The sequence below is a fragment of the Chiloscyllium plagiosum genome, chromosome 30, assembly GCF_004010195.1.
Source record: "Chiloscyllium plagiosum isolate BGI_BamShark_2017 chromosome 30, ASM401019v2, whole genome shotgun sequence".
Taxonomy (NCBI): Eukaryota; Metazoa; Chordata; class Chondrichthyes; order Orectolobiformes; family Hemiscylliidae; genus Chiloscyllium; species Chiloscyllium plagiosum.
The window spans coordinates 36,146,405-36,163,684 of NC_057739.1; the positions used below are offsets into that span (position 1 = coordinate 36,146,405).

The 17,280-nt window shown below is 40.4% G+C and overlaps 1 protein-coding gene across 5 annotated transcripts in view; it reads left to right on the top strand.

The window, feature by feature from the left end:
- Positions 1–17,280, top strand: part of LOC122564914 (endoglin-like) — a 133,958-nt gene that overhangs the window by 12,144 nt on the left and 104,534 nt on the right. For all 5 annotated transcript variants that reach the window (XM_043720383.1, XM_043720381.1, XM_043720382.1 and 2 more), the window contains exon 4: positions 15,623–15,801. In XM_043720383.1, coding sequence (XP_043576318.1) covers positions 15,623–15,801 — 179 coding nt within the window. The remainder of the gene's footprint in view (positions 1–15,622; positions 15,802–17,280) is intronic.

Below are 17,280 nucleotides of genomic sequence, written 5' to 3' on the forward strand. Positions count from 1 at the left end.
GGTTCTGTCCTGGTGGCGATTGGAGGGGCGGGGTTCAAGGGTGGAGGAGCAGGAAGTGCAGGAGATCTGGTGGAGAGCATCGTCAACCACGTCTGAGGGGAAATTGTGGTCTTTGAAGACGGAGGCCATCTGGGTTGTTCGGTATTGGAATTGGTCTTCCTGGGAGCAGATGCGGCGAAGGCTAAGGAATTGGGAATATGGGATGATGTTTTTACAGGGGGCTGGGTGGGAAGAGGTGTAATCTAGGTAGCTGTGGGAGTCAGTCGGTTTATAGTATACGTCCGTGTTGAGTCGGTCGTCCGAGATAGAGATGGAGAGGTCTAGGAAGGGGAGGGAGGAGTCTGAGACGGTCCAGGTAAATTTGAGGTCGGGGTGGAAGGTGTTAGTAAAGTGGATGAATTGTTCAACCTCCTCGTGGGAGCACGAGGTAGCGCCGATACAGTCATCGATGTAGCGGAGGAAAAGGTGGGGGTTGGTGCCAGTGTAGCTGCGGAAGATGGACTGTTCCACATATCCAACGAACAGGCAGGCATAGCTAGGGCCCATGCGGGTGCCCATGGCTACTTCTTTGGTTTTATCCTGGATGGTGTCAAGCTTATTGAGTATTGGGACTGCAGTCATTTGGCAAGTGGGGAGTATTCCATCACACTGCTGACTTATGCCGTGTAGATGGTGAACAGCCTTTTGGGAGGCAGGGGGTGAGTTACTCACAGCAGTATTCCTTGCCTCTGACCCACTCTTGTAGCCACTGTGTTTATATGGTGAGTCTAGTTGAGATTCAGATCAATGATAACTTCCTGGATGTTGGTAATAGAGGATTAGAGATGGCAACACCAATGAATGTCAAGGGGGGTGAGAATGTCATAACTTGGCTTTTGTATGATGTGAATGTTACTTGTCACTTGTCAGCCCAAACCTGGGTATTGTCCAAATATTGTTGCATTTGGACCTGGACTGCTTCAGTGTCTGAGGAGTTATGAATGATGCTGAAAACTGTGCAATCATCGGTGGAAAATCCCACTTCTGACCTTATGATGGAAGGAAGATCATTGATGAAGCAACTGAAGATGGGTGGACCTAGGCTACTACTCTGAGGAACTCCTGCAGAAACATCCTGGAGTTAAGATCACTGACCTCCAACAACCATGACCATTTTCCTATGTGTCAGGTATGACTCTCACCACTGGAGAGTTTGCCCCCTGATACCCAGTGATTCCAATTTTGCTAGGGCTCCTTGATGCCATGCTCAGTTGAATGCAGCCTTAATGTCAAGGGCTGTGAAGCTTGCTTCACTTCTGGAATTCAGCTCTTTTGTCCATGTTGAACCAAGACTGTAATGAGGTCAGGAGCTGAGTGGCTCTGGTGGAACCCAAACTGGGTATCTCTGAGCAGATTATTGCTGAGCAGGTGCTGCTTGATCACACGGTTGATGACACCTTCCATCACTTTACTGATGATTGAGAGTAGACTGATGGTGTGGTAATTGGCTGGGTTGGATTTGGAGAAAGTGAGGACTGCAGATGCTGGAGATCAGAGTCGAGAGCATGGTGCTGGAAAAGCACAGCAGGTCAGGCAGCATCCGAGGAGCAGAAGCATCGATGTTTCGGGCAAGAGCCCTTTATCAGGTTGGATTTGTCCTGCTTTTTATGTACTGGACATTCTTGAGCAATATTTACACATTGCCAGGTAACTGCCAATGTTGTAACTGTGCTGGAACAGCTTGGCTAGGGGAGTGGCAAGTTCTGGAGCACAAGTCTTCAGTACTACTGCCGGAATGTTGTCAGGACCCGTAGCCTCTGCTGTATCCAATGCTTCCAACTGTTTCTTGATATCACGTCGAGTGAATCAAATTGGCTGAAGCCTGTTACCTGTAATGCCGAAGGAGGCCAAGATAGATCATTCACTCTACATTTCTGGCTGAAGATTGCTGCGAAAGCTTCAGCCTTTTCGTTTGCACTGATGTGCTGGGCTCTTCCATCATTGAGGATGAGGATATTTGTGGAACTGCCTTCCTCCAGTGAGTTATTTTAATCGTCCACTACCATTCACAGCTGGATGTGGCAGGACTGCAGAACTTGCATCTGATCCATTGGTTGTGGGATCGCTTAGTTTTGACTATCTCTTGCTGCTTATGCTGTTTGGCATCTTCAGATATGCGTGGTGCTGATCTTGGCATGCCTTCCTGCACTTTCCATTGAACCAGGGTTGATTCCCTGGCTTGATGGTAATGGTTGAGAGGGGGATATGCTGGGCCATGAAGTTACAGATTGTGCTGGAGTATAATTCTGCTGCTGTTGATGGCCCACAGCACTTCATGGATGTCCAATTTTGAGTTGCTAGATCTGTTTGAATTCTGTCCCATTTTAGCATGGCAGTAGTGTCACATGACATGATGTAGTTTATTCTCAGTCTGAAGATGGGACTTCATCTCCATCTCCAAAAGGACTGTACAGTGGTCAATCTTAGCGATGTTGTCATGGTAAGATGCTGCAGCTGGCAGATTGGTAAGGATGAGGTCAAATATGTTTTTCCCTCCTGGTTCCTTCACCACCTGCCACAGATCCAGTCTTGCAGCTATATCCTTTGGGATCTGACCGGCTCGATCAGTACTACTGCTGTTGAGCTGCTCTTGGTGAACATTGAAAACCCCCACCTAGGGTACCTGTCGACTGCTCAATTTGATTTGCCAGGGCCATTCAACTTTTAAATATTATTACCATATTGGTCCAAAAATGTATGAAAGAGTTGAACTTGAGGTGAGAGTGACTGGCCTTGATATCAAGATAATAAGTATGGAATCCTGCAGTCAATATGAATGCAAGGAATGTTCTCCACTGTTTGGAGTCATACCTAGCAAAAAGGAAGGTGAATGTGGATGATGGTAATCAGTTTTGGTACTTCCATGCAAGAATTCTTGGTAGTGTAGATGAGCAGAGAGATCCCTGAAAGTTGCCACCCAGGTTGATAGGGTTGTTAAGAAGGCATATGGTATGTTAGCTTTTATTAATGGAGGGATTGAGTTTTGGAAGCATGAGGTCATGCTGCAGCTGTACAAAACTCTGGTGCGGCTGCACTTGGAGTATTACATAAAGTTCTGGTCACTGCATTATAGGAAGGATGGAGAAGCTTTGGAAAGGGTGCACAGGAGATTTACTAGGATATTGCGTGTTGTGCAGGGAAGGTCTTATGAGGAAAGGTTGAGGGACTTTGTTTTCGTTAGAGAGAAGAAAGTTGAGAGGTGACTTAATTGAGACATATAAAATAATCAGAGGGTTAGATAGAGTGGACAGTGCGAGCCTTTTTTCCTCTGATGTTGATGGCTAGCACGAGGGGGCATAGCTTCAAATTGAGGGGTGATAGATATAGGACAGATGTCAGAGGTAGTTTCTTTACTCAGAATAGTAAGGGCGTGGAACCCCCTGCCTGAAACAGTAGTAGATTCGCTAACTTTTAAGGGCATTTAAATGGTCATTGGATAGATATATGAACGAAAATGGAATAGTGTAGGTTAGATAGGCTTCAGCTTGGTTTCACAGGTCAGTGCAACATTGAGAGCCAAAGGGCCTGTCCTGCACTGTAATGTTCTATGTTCTAATTGCTGAGGAAAGTGGCCTTGATCCAACCAATGTCAATAGTTTGCAAATGATTTCACAATGCTCACCATTCTTGAAACCTCCAAGTTGAAGTTATTCATGTTTGTATGCAGAGACTTGGCCTAATAATTGACATTTGTGTTTCACAAATGGAAGTCAATGACTATCTGGATGTAGGTTTGTTGGCTGAGTTGGAAGGTTTGATTTCAGATGTTTCATCACCATTCTAGGTAATACTGTCAGTGAGCCTCCAGCTGAAGCACTGGTGGTTTGGCCCACTTTCTATTTCTGTGTTTAGGTTTCTTTAGATGGGTGGCATCATTGTGTTTGTTGATGGCATTCCAACCAGAACTCTATCAACAAACACATTAACTTGGATTCCATTTACCACCCCTGAGAAAAAGAACATGAAATGATGTCACCACAGGAAATGATGTCACCAGCCCAAGGAAACCTAAACACATAAATAGAAAGTGGGCCATACCACCAGTGCTCCTTCCAGAGGCTCACTGATGATACCTAGTATGGTGACAAAACATCTGAAAACGAATGTTCCAGCCCAACGAGCAAACCTACATCCAGAACCTCAACCTCAGCGACAAATCTTCTCAAAACTTGTCAATAACTATTTAACTAGAGATTTTAACCATGTCTCTGAGATTCAATAACACTACCATTGCTAAGTCCCCAGTATTGTAGGATTGAGCAAAATTTCTCACCATCTAAAATACTGGACAAAGTCCTAGGTTCAGGCTGAAGCAAACACACAACAGAGCTGGAATGATTTCTCTCTGGGACTGTTGTTTAGCCTAGAATTACAATTTACACTTTCACTCGAAGACCAAAACCAAGTTTTACACTCTGGCTACCCAGCACAGACATTATGGGGTTTTCAGAGATACCAGATATTCAACTTCAATCAAACTTCATTCACCGAGATGTTGGGCATTCACAGTGGCTCAGTGGTTAGCACTGCTGCCTCACAGCGCCAGGGACCTGGGTTCGATTCCCACCTTGGGTGACTGTCTGCGTGGAGTTTGCACATTTTCCCCGTGTCTGCGTTGGTTTCCTCCGGTTGCTCCGATTTCCTCCCACAATTCAAAAATGTGCAGGTTAGGTGAATTGGCCATGCTAAATTGCCCATAGTGTTAGGTACGTTAGTCAGGGGTAAATGGGTCTGGGTGGGTTGCTCTTCGGAGGGTCAGTGTGGACTTGTTGGGCTGAAGGGCCTGTTTCCACACTGTAGGGAATCTAATCTAATATAATCAAAATCCATTCGCATACATTATTAATGATCGGGAAATCAATTAACTTCAAAAGGTACACCAGAAGCACAATGGAAAGCACAGATTTGCGGAGGAGATAATGGGCCCATAATTGGTATATTTGCAGACCTTGCCCTCACCTAAGGCAGATATCCCCAGAAGTGTTCCAAAGAGCTATCTCCAGAAGAAGAATTCCAGCAGCTGTTTCCAAGAGCTATCAGAAGGGGGATCCCAACAGCAGTTCCCCTGTTCCAAACCAGGGGAACCAATGGCAACCGACCATGACCAGTAGACCCAAGAACTGATATACTCTGAATACTACCACTCTGACCAACACCACGAGGCCTCAGACATGTTCTGAGGTGAAAACTGAACCTGCAAAACAAGCAGAAAGTAAAGAAAACCAAGTACGTGCCCGATAGATCCACTTCACCCCTACTGCATCAGTGGACTTAACCCAAACTGAAAAGCCCATGCAGTCCGAAGTCTTTGTCCAGGCTCCAGGTATGGCAGGTGGGAATAGCCAGTACATCAAAATCGTGTTGGTGAGCTGAAACTCCCAAGACCCCAAAGGTTTCAACCTAGCTAGCAGGGAGGAGAAGGGACATTGTGACAGAGAATGGGACCCCAAGCGCAGGAAACCTGATTAAAGTTTCTATGATTAAAGCTGTTGTCTTTAGGTTCTAATAGTGTTTAATCTAGCTAGTGTATTTAATAGTATTATTGTCCTCTGTATAATTGTATTAATTTCACTTTATTGCATTTAACTTTATTTCTTGTATTATCCTTATCTTTTCTATTTTAAATAAATGCAGAGATTCTTTTGATCTGAAACACCTGTGTACTACCTTCATTTCACATTCCCTAAATAGGTCTGGTATCAAGAACTAGTGATTTGGGGTTATTCAAGCCACTTAAAAACCAGAAAATTGCTGATGGGAAGCCAAAACCCTCACACTGTCAACATCTTGGGATTATCCTTTGACCTGAAACAGAATTGGATCAGGAATGTAATTACTGCAGTTACAAGTGGTCAGATGCTGGGAATTCTGACACTAATTCCTGATTCCCTAAAGCCTGTCCACCATCTACAAAGTACAAGTCTGGAATGTGATGGCATACTGTGCACTCATTCAGGCAAAATAGATCTCCAACAGCCTTCAAGAAGGTCTGTACCATTAAGATAAAGCAAACTGCTTGATCGGCACCATGTCCACTACATTTTAAACATGTGCTGTCTCCACTACCAGTACACTGTGGCAGCAGTATGTATCATTTTCATGAGCTGCACTGCAATTACTCTTCAAGGCTTCTTTGATAGTACCTTCAAAACCTGCAACCTCTACCACCTAGAAGAACATAGGCTTGTAGGAAACATCACCGCTTGCAAGTTCTCCTCAAAGCCATTTACCATCCTGATTTGGGACCGCATTTGCTGTTCCTTTGTTGCTGGATTAAGAATCCTGAACATTCCTCCTAACAATTCCCATGAGTATTCCTACACCTTATGGATTGCAGCAGTCAAGTGGTCATCACCATCATCTTGAGCAATTGGGGATAGCCACTGTGTATCAGTGCCACCCACGTTTCATCAAAAACTAAATATGAAAAAAACAACTGAGACTATTCAATCAGTCTGTGACCACAGCCAGTGAAAGAAGATGGCATTGATGGTAAGGTTCCATATTTATGGCACAGTTAATAGTGATGACTTTGGTCTTATCAGTGTTTATGTCTCGGGAAGTGAGTTTCATTAAAGAATGAATGTTGCAGAAGAAGCAGCATGATAACACACAGACTAAAAAAATTGCATAGGCTGGGGGAGCAAAGAGCTTCTTGTGCTTGTGTAAACTGGCCAGATGTTTGTGGATAATGTTGCAATGACACAGTATATAGATGACAAATATGGGAATCAAAGTTAGGGCTTCTTGGAACTAGGAAGCAGAGGAGATTATAAAACTGGCGATGTTCAGATAGGTAAGAGTGGAACCAAGTGTGAGCTATTTCAATGAGCTAGATAATGCAGAGGAGCAATTGGGGAAGAATGAAGAACTTCAGGATGGAAGCAGGGGATGGATAATGTACTAAAGTGGGCAGCACGGTGGCACAGTGGTTAGCACTGCTGCCTCGCAGCGCCAGAGACCCGGGTTCAATTCCCGCCTCAGGCGACTGACTCTGTGGAGTTTGCACGTTCTCCCCGTGTCTGCGTGGGTTTCCTCCGGGGGCTCCGGTTTCCTCCCACAGTCCAAAGATGTACAAGTCAGGTGAATTGGCCATGCTAAATTGCCCGTAGTGTTAGGTAAAGGGGTAAATGTAGGGGTATGAGTGGGTTACGCTTCAGCGGATGGGTGTGGACTTGTTGGGCCGAAGGGCCTGTTTCCACACTGTAAGTAATCTAATCTAAACCACTGTCCAAGTGACAGATATTAAGTTTTTTGCTTTTCAAACCCAATGTTGAATTTGATTATACTATAATCAGTATTTCACAAATGTTCCCATACTATTCGATTTATAATTAATTCTGGCTTCTTGCTGCTTACTTAGACTCATTGTTTTTACTTTCGTGTATTCTAGAACAGGAACCTATTCAGAATGTGCTTAAGAAATTCACAGACCTTTCAATTTGAGGTACTTAACTTTTCATTTAATTTAGGAAAAGCAAACTCTCTCATTTAAAACAACTTTGGTTTTCCTGCAAGCTTTCTGACGATGTGTTCAGCCAGTACATGGGTGAATATTCGAGTTGCAGATGAGGTGAGGCAGGGTAGAGACTGAAAATGCCTAAATCCACAATTGTAACAATCTTAGTTTTAGAGCAGATATAGAGCTGCAAGCTAACTTTGTCGTGAGTTAGGATTCTAAGGTTACGAAGTCAAGTTCAGCCTTGAACAGTGGTCTAGGAAGAATGAAGCTGCTGTCTGGAGAGCGCAGTTTGCGATGGGATCAAGGACCATGTACTTGCTCTTCTCAATATTTAATTATCTCTGTTAACCTAATGTTGGATATTTGACAAACTGCATGATACATCTGGAACAGCAGTTAGGATCAGAGAGGTAAAGGAGAGTTGCTGTAGTCCTACCAGACCATATGGCTGTTTGTCCATTAAAGACAGTAGCCTGATGGTCATTTAATCTGACGGTCACCATGCCTCAGGTGAGGGGGAAGGTTGAGAAAGAGAGATTTTCATGGTAACCTCAGCCAGCTTGGGAATTGAATCCACAATGTTGGCAATGCTGCATTGCAAACCAGCCAACTGAGCTAATCGAATCCTATTTGAGAGAGGTGGTGGTAATATATAGCAGGCTGTTGTCAGTGTATGTCTTGAACTTGATATATTTTCAGCTGATGTTGCTCAGAATGTGATTAATGGGAAACGGCCCAGAATAAAACGTTGGGGAATTCAGATATATTGCAGAAGTAGGTGAAGAAGATAGTGTAGGTCATCTTCTGGTTATGACTGTGTACATAGGTAAGATTATGCTATATGTTTAAATAATGTTACATAAGCAGTCTATCATGACCAGATAAAGGACTGTGGTAATACTTAGATAAAAGCTGTACAAATGGAGATAAGCCAAATGACAAAACGATTATTATGTGATAGCATTATTACTTGGACATTAGACAATTGCAGATTCAGGTCAAAGGTCAATGCATCCAGCAACGTCCTGTGGACAGAGTAAACGTTTGAGTTGAATATGACACTTCATCATTATTCAAACTTTTGGTTTTATTCAAGTCTCCCGCAGGACTTGAGCACACAGATGAACTCTTCTTCATTCCTTACTGAAGTCTCAATGTAGTTTGGATGACATGGAAAACTGACCCCTTATTTGAGATTGAATGACTCGTGTGGACCTCAAATGTTTATCAAAGCTTGATGAAATGTTGGTTTTGTATGCAAAAGATTAGAAGTCATATTATAAGCAACACTTTTTTTCCACCGAGAGCAACGCTAATCCAAACATTAACTCAGCTTCTTTCTTCACCAGATGATGCCACTCTCACTATGATTATCCAGCACTTTCTGTTTTTGCTATTACCAGAGCCAGATGGCTATTCACCTAATTTCTTCTTAATCTTGTATGCAAAAATCAAGACATGCCAATAAGCAACGATTAAAGCCACTTTATAAAAAATTTGTTTCAGCATTATTTTGAGTGCTAACTTTCTCCTTTCCTAAAAGAAAGACATCTATCCAGTGACCCTCCGATGAAATGACCACCAGTCTTCTCTCTCTCTAATGACTAGTGAAGACTGCTGACTCAAGGTAAAACTTGACTGAAGCAAATAAATCACAATTTAGGGCAAGCTTGCACTTTTTAATTATAAATGTGGAAGTTTTAATGTTCTAAAATTAATAATTGGGTTGTGTACATATGCTGTACTAACTTTACAATGTTTTACAGGACTAAGCTGAAGCATGGCCGGAAGGGATGGATTTGGCCTTCTGCTTGCCTTTGATAAGAACTTGTTTATGTTATAGGCATTACTAAATATTCTGATTTGATGATTTGTACACTTGAGGAAATGTAGGACAATAGGTGTGTATGAAAGATGACTGCTGAAGTTAGTCTTTTGGATTGAAAGATTTTATTCAATTGTTGAGTCCTTGGTTGCTGTAGTCTTTAGTGACAGGATTATTTAAATATAGGCTTTCTATTTGTAACACCTTTTCATAGTTTTCTATGTAATTGGTCACTATTTGTAAAATCAGTATTAACATAGAATATTTATGAAAAGGCCTGTTTATGAACAATAATTACATCAAAAAAATAGAAATGTACCAAGGACTGTACAAGGGCTCAATGTAAGCATGAATGTAACAGATCTGGGTTGATTTAGACCTTCATAGTCAGAAATGTGGAAAGGGATAATCAGAGCTTTAAAACTGCAGTAAGTTAGATCAATGAAAGTTAATGATACGTAGGAATGGAATGGTTGTGCTTGAGCATTCTGCTAAATTCTTTATATCTCCTCTTTCTCCTGTTTTACATTACTTGCTTTATTGCTACATTCCCCAGCATGTATAGCCCATTTAAACACAGTTATTACTCTCTGATGATCACGAAAAAGGACCAAAGTGTACTAGTAGCCATTTAAATGAATTTATTGTGTAGCTTTCAAACAAATGTTGCACTTTATTCGCAAAATAGCTTTGTGCATCCTTTAAAATAGTCTCTAATGTTTTTCCAATCACAGATGTAAAGCTAACCAGTCTATAGTTAACCTTTCTTTTTCTTTTGTCCCCCTCCCTTTTGAATTAAGGTGTTACACTGGCATTTTCCAATCCTCCAACACTTTCCAGATTCTAAGAATTCTTGGAAGATTACTACTAGTGTATCCATTATCCCTGTAGCTATTTGTTTTAAAGGTCTTGGGTGCAACCTATTAGTCCCAAGAGACTTTTGATCTTTAATCCCTTTAGTTTCCTTGATTTTTTTCACTTGTGATTGTAATTGTATCTATTTCCTCCCCTTTGTAGGACTCCACATCATCTGATTCAGGATCCTTTTTGCTGTTGAACGTTTTCCATATTGTGGCAACAAAGTTACCCCATTATCTTTACCTGCTGGCCTGTCCTTTCACCGAGTCTCATACCCCTGAATATTTAGTTCCCAGCTTTATTCTCCTTGTAATTGTGTGTCTGTATTGGCTATAAGATCATGCATGCCTATTAACCTCCATTTGTGACATAATTCATTTATTTGTCTGAATACTAAGTACATCCATTTTGTCTTATTTACCATTCCCCTCCCACCACCACCGACCTAATTTGCTGCTTTTTTACTGCTTTTACTCTGTCTTCCTGTCCCGCACTGAGTGGCATTGTCAATATACTTGCCCTCTAGTACACCTTATCCTTTTACTTTGTAAGCCTATGCATCACTCCATCAGAAATTCTTCTGTTCTCTTCTCCCACCCCCCAATGAATTTAAAGCCCTCTCTACATCCCTGGTTATTTGATTCTTTGAGATACTGGTCCCAGCACTTTCAATTGAACCCTGCCTGAACAGAACTGTTCCTTTCCACCAAGTACTGGTGCGAGGGCTCTTTGAACTGAAACTCAATATTTAATCCAAACAGTGAATTGAACTCTTTGACCTTAATTATGCGAGTTTGCTCATGTCTCAGATAGCAATTTGATATCATTAACTTGGAGCTTCTGCTTTTTAGTTTAGTTCTTAACTGTTCAAAATCTTTCAGCTGTTGCCTTACACTGTTCTCTCACAAGGAGAAGTGTTTAGTTAATGATAGTCTTGTCTTACGATTCCAACTGATGCTTCTCCTAGACAAGTCACATCCTAGAGTGCAATCTGGCTTCATAGATCATTTTGCAAAATTTTGGTTAATGTGGTGGTCAGTCAGTAAAAGCATAAACACATCAGGCAGACGTTTTATTTTCAACAGATGTTTATTACACAAAAGATAAAACCAAAAACAAAGAAACATATGTCTAGATGTAGACAGATTAAAACATCTTCAATCTTCAAATCAAAATAAAGTCTTCAACGTATTTCCTAACACCATCAGTTTGCAAAGATACAAATTCAGAGAAATGATCCTTCTATATCAAATCTTTCAGTTATTTTTTGTTTAATTTGATTTATTATTGTCACATGTACCTAGGTACAGTGAAAAGTTTGTTTTACATGCAGTACAGACTGATCATACCATACTATGTCTGTAATGGTAATAGAAATGAAATATTATGGTTACAGAGAAAATGCACAAAATGCAAGATTAACATTAAATTTAAAATTTGAGAGATCAGTTCAAAAGTCTGATAACAGCGGGGAAGAAGCTGTTCTTGAACTTGTGTTTAAGCTTTTGTATCTTCTGGCCGACTGGGGTGGGTGGGGTCTTTGATTATGTTGGCTGCCTTCACGAGGCAGTGAGAAGTATAGATGGAGTCAATGGAAGGAAGGTTGGCATGCGTGATGGACTGGGCTGTGTTTACAACTCTCTGTAGAGTCTTATAGTCCTGTGTAGAGCAGTTGCCATACCAAGCCATGATGCATCTGATAGAATGCTTTCTGTGGTACATCATCTATAAAAATTGGTAAGAATATTTATGGATGTGCCGATTTCCCTTCATCTCCTGAGGAAGTAGAAGCATTGTTATGCTTTCTTGACTGTTGTACAGAATATGGATGGACCAGGACAGATTGTTGGTGATCTTCATTCCTAGGATCTTGATGCTGTTGACCATATCCACCTCAGCATCAATGATGTAGATAGGGGTGTGCCCGCCACCTTACTTCCTGAAGTCAATGACCAATTCTTTCGTTTTGCTGTCATCAAGGGAGAGATTATTATCTTTACACCATGCTTCCAAGCACACTCTCTTTTCGGTATTCTGTCTTAGCATGATTCAGGTGAAATCTGTCCCATTGGTGCCAAGGTCGCATGAATTCAAAATAATTTCTCTTTTGCCAATCTTTGGGCTCAGACTTTTCATTTCTAATGCTGTGCAGATTTCTAACCTGGTTTGGAAGCAGCACAATGGAATGCTTTCCATTATTGGTCAGAGCATTCAGTATAGGAGTTGGGAGGGCATGTTGAGGCTGTACAGGACATAGGTTAGGCCACTTTTGGAATATTGTGTGAAATGTTGTTCTCCCTCCTACTGGAAGGATGTTGTGAAACTTGAAAGGGTTCAGAAAAGATTTACAAGGATGTTGCCAGGGTTGGAGGGTTTGAGCTATAGAGAGAGGCTAATTAGGCTGGGGCTGTTTTCCCTGGAGCTTCGGAGGCTGAGGGGTGACCTTTATAAATGTATATAAAATCATGAGGGGTACGGATAGGGTAAATGGACAAGGTCTTTTCCATGGGGTGGGTACTCCAGAACTAGAGGGCATAGGTTTAGGGTGAGGGGGGAAAGATATAAAAGGGACCTAAGGGGCAACTTTTTCACGCAGTGTGTGTTTGGAATGAGCTGCCAGGGTAAGTGGTGGAGGCTGGTACAATTACAACATTTTAAAAGGCGACTGGATGTATACGTGAATAGGAAGGGTTTAGAGGGATATATGCCAAGTGCTGGCAAATGGAACTGGATTGGGTTAGGATATCTGGTCGGCATGGACGAGTTCGACCGAAGGGTCTGTATCTGTGCTGTGCATCTCGATGGCTGTGTGATGTGGGATGATCAACCATAATCATATCGAATGGTGGAACAGGCCTGAAGGGCTGAATGGCTTACTTTTGTTCCTTTTTCATATGTCATTTGCAACAAAAATGTGTTTCACAAAATGAATGAGGTTAAAAAATCAATAGTAAGTTGTCTAATGTTACTTAGTGTGATACCAAAGTGACATCCAGTGAGTGACTAAGTTTTTATTGCATTCATACAGTTACTGCATGCTTAGGTCCCTCGATTACATTGTAATTGCACTTGTCTGCTGGCCTCAAATGCTTGTGATCCTGTTGCATGAATCTTGCAGCAAGTGGGTGAAACTGTAGCAGCTCCATTAGCAACTCCATACAAATTTATCCAGCCAGTGTGTCATCTCCCACTAGAAGCTAATAATTTTCAAGAAATCTGCCCTCATTGTATTGCTGCTCATGTTGCAGAACACAAATGCAAGCAGATTTTTGGGATTGGTACAAAAGGCATCCGGAAATCTACAAATAAAGGTCTGAAAGAAACCGAACAGGTCGGTCAGGATTTGTAAAGAGATATGATGTTTTGGGTGGGTGCTTTTTTTTATAGGAAGAATATCAATCAGGACACGTTTGGCTACAAAATTTGGATTCGAATAACTGAAAAAATGAGGATACCACCAGTTGGCTACGCTGACTCCTTGTTTGATTCTATACTTTGTACTTTGGTTATAGAAAGTTCTGCGACTATGCGAATTGTCTTGCACCATGAAAGCTGCTGTTGTGAAATGACAAAACAAATCACTCTGGAAATGGAATTTTGTGATTTCATGTGTGTACACACTATTTTAATGTTTTATCTTTAATATTCTCATTGCCATTGCTGTAATTTCTGTGTGAATACTCTTGAGATTCTAAGTTGAATACCTGTACCATATTTGACCTCTTTACTTTGGTGTTGACAACATTGTAATCAAACAGGACGGATGTCACATATACCTAGGTAAAATGTACCTTGGCTTTTTGATGCAGAATAATTTAATCTATTTGCTATTTGCAGACTGGATTCTGTCAACTGAACTAAACTATTAACTGGAAATGTAGGTAGGAATATATGCACATTTAAAAGTATAGGTTGATCTGTTTGATTCCAAGAAGTTGGCAGGAAAATGTACATCCATTGCACAAAAGATTATAAATTGAGGTTTGCTCGCTGAGCTGGAAGATTCATTTTCAGATGTTTCATTACCATACTAGGTAACTTCTTCAGTGAGCCTCTGAATGAAGCACTGGTTGTGTCGCCCACTTTCTATTTATATATTTGAGTTTCTTAGGGTTGGTGATGTCATTTCCTGTGGTGACGTCATTTCCTGTGGTGACATCATGTCCTGTTCTTTTTCTCAGAAGGTGGTAAATGGGAGCCAAGTCAATGTGTTTGTTGATAGAGTTCCGGTTGGAATGCCATGCTTCTAGGAATTCTCGCATGTGTCTCGGTTTGGCTTGTCCTAGGATGGACGTGTGTTACCCCAGTCGAAGTGGTATCCTTCTTCATCCATATGTAAGGATACTAGTGAGAGTGGGTCATGTCGTTTTGTGGCTAGTTGATGTCATGTATCTTTGGCTGGTTTTCTGCTGTTTATCCAAGTAGTGTTTGTTATAGTTCTTGCAAGGTATTTTGTAAATGACATTAGTTTTGCTTGTTGTCTGTATTGGGTCTTTCAAGTTCATTAGCTGCTGTTTTAGTGTGTTGGTGGGTTTGTGGGCTACCTTGATGCCAAGAGGTCTGAGTAGTCTGGCAGTCATTTCCGAGATGTCTTTTGATGTAGGGAGAGTGGATAGGGTTTCTGGACGTGTTTTGTCTGCTTGTTTGGGTTTGTTGCTCCGGAATCGGCAGACTCTATTCATTGGGCAACTGTTCTTTTTGAATACACTGTGTAGGTGATTTTTCTCTACTCTGCATAGTTCCTCTGTGCTGCTGTAATTGGGGGCTCATTGAAATAATGTTCTAATGCAACTTCGTTTGTGGATGTTGGGATTATTGCTTCTGTAGTTCAATATAGGAAATGATGTCACCACAGAAATGACATCACCAACCCTAGGAAATTAAAACATATAAATAGAAAGTGGACTACACCACCAGTGCTTCATTAAGAAACTCACTGAAGATGTTACCTCATATTGATGACGAATCGTCTGAAAATGAACCTTCCAGTTCAGCGAGCAAACCTACATCCAAAACCTCAACATGAGCTACAATCTTCTCAAAACTCGCTAACAAAAGATTATTTATCTCTTCATACTTTAATATTAATTGTTCATGGTGCTCAATTTAGTTTTACATAACTCTACTTCTATAATGACAAATTATATCTTGGGATTTCTTAATGAGAAGATAATATATTCATTTACATTTTTAAACTGGAAATAGCATTCTGTTGAACATTTTCATAGTTACAAATGGTCAGAGAAAAAGCATCAATTTACATAAGCTGTCATTAATATTAATCATTTTGATCCAATAAATGGATATTATGTATAATTTCATTTTCATCATATCTTACAGGTATATGCATTTTATATTAAATTTTCTACTCTGAATTGATGCTTTCTTCCATTTTATATTTTGAAATAACTAAAATATTACTGTTTTGCACTCATTAGGTCCTGTAGCAACCAATGAATGTAAAATTGGAAAGATTGGAGAAAACCATCCTATCACCATCTCACACCTTAAGCAACTCCCTGCGTTACAAAGCTGTATGTCCAGTGGCAGGTCTACAGCTAATGAAATTGTTTATACCATCAATTTGATTCTACCTCCTACAACAAAACTCCTTCAGGTATTTAAATTTTAAGTATTTATTCTTATGGGATCATTTTGATGAAGGGATAAAAAGTTGATTCTGTGCTAATAAGACATGACTGTTGAAAAACTTGTTTTTGCACTTAATTTTGGTATTAATTCAAAAAATTTTCAAGTTGAATTTGTCTGAAGGTACTAAAACAGATATCCTCTGGATTAGCAATGCTGATTAGAACTAATCTTGTTATGGTAGTCTGTTCATGGACTTTATGTACTGAAGGTGACAAACATATTTACTGACACACGCTACAGGTTTCAGAATAGCTAAGGAACTGAGGGACGGTGTGTAGACATCCACCGTATTCGCATTTTTAAAAAAATGTAAAGTCCTCTGAAATGTCTAGAATAAATATTGATAGTGTTCAAGTCTTGGCAAACTGTCCCACAATATCTCTGTGTGTTTCAAAGTGTTCTTCATACCTCCAGTAGAAAGTGCACCTTAAAAGGTGATAAACCTTTGAGAGCTCTCAGAAACTTAATCAACAACATTTTTATTGATCAGCTGGTCATTGTTAGGAGAGGGCATTGGGTCAAGCATTAGGAGATACCATTAGATCAATTATTATCTACCAAAATGTGGTGCAGCCTCATAAGTGAGTGCTAACATGCAATTTAACTGATAATCACTCCTTTTGAAGGTTCTACACATGGACATTCCCAGTGCAAGTTTCAATTCCTTTACTAAGATGGCTCTACCATGAAGCGTAGACTCTTGCCAGAAGGAACTTTCCCTAATCATCGCCATGGATTGTTCCTCTTAACTTGCATGTTGAGAATTTAAGCCAAGTAAAATGTCATGCCATTTCAAGTAAACAGTATAAATAACATGCAACGCTGCAGATTTAAGATTTGTTTCATCCAGTGTTATTTCAGAACTTCATATGAATAAGCCATTTTTGATCTGCAACACACTTGCATTGTCCTCCATTGTGTTTTGTTTAAAAAGAAAGGCACACATTTATAAAACGTTAGAATATACAAGATTTGTAATTTCCAAATCAAAATTTATAACCCAAAATACATAATGAGAAGAGTCTTTTATTCCATTCAATTCCACTATCCAAGTGTTATTTCAAGATTTATCTTGGTGTTTTCCTATTCAAAATCTGGGTTAGAAAACTGCCAAGGGAGTAAGAAATTCTAAGTCATTATGGGTACAAATTTAAGTATGTAGTTAAACTATCACGTTTGGTACTCATCTATGTGAAAATAATGTTATTAACCTGCCTAAAATCATTCACCGCAATTTCATAGTGGGATCTCTCTAACAGTGGTAAAAGCAGATCCCCACTATGAAGCTGGAATTTGAAACTTCAGATGTTTTCATTATTCCCTTCTGGGAGCTTCATTATTTTATAAACTTTGAAAATAATTTAATTAAATTTAATTTTGAATATTTGCCATGTGACAGGCAAGGTGATGAAGTAATCAGTATAATTCTAATATGCTCATTTGC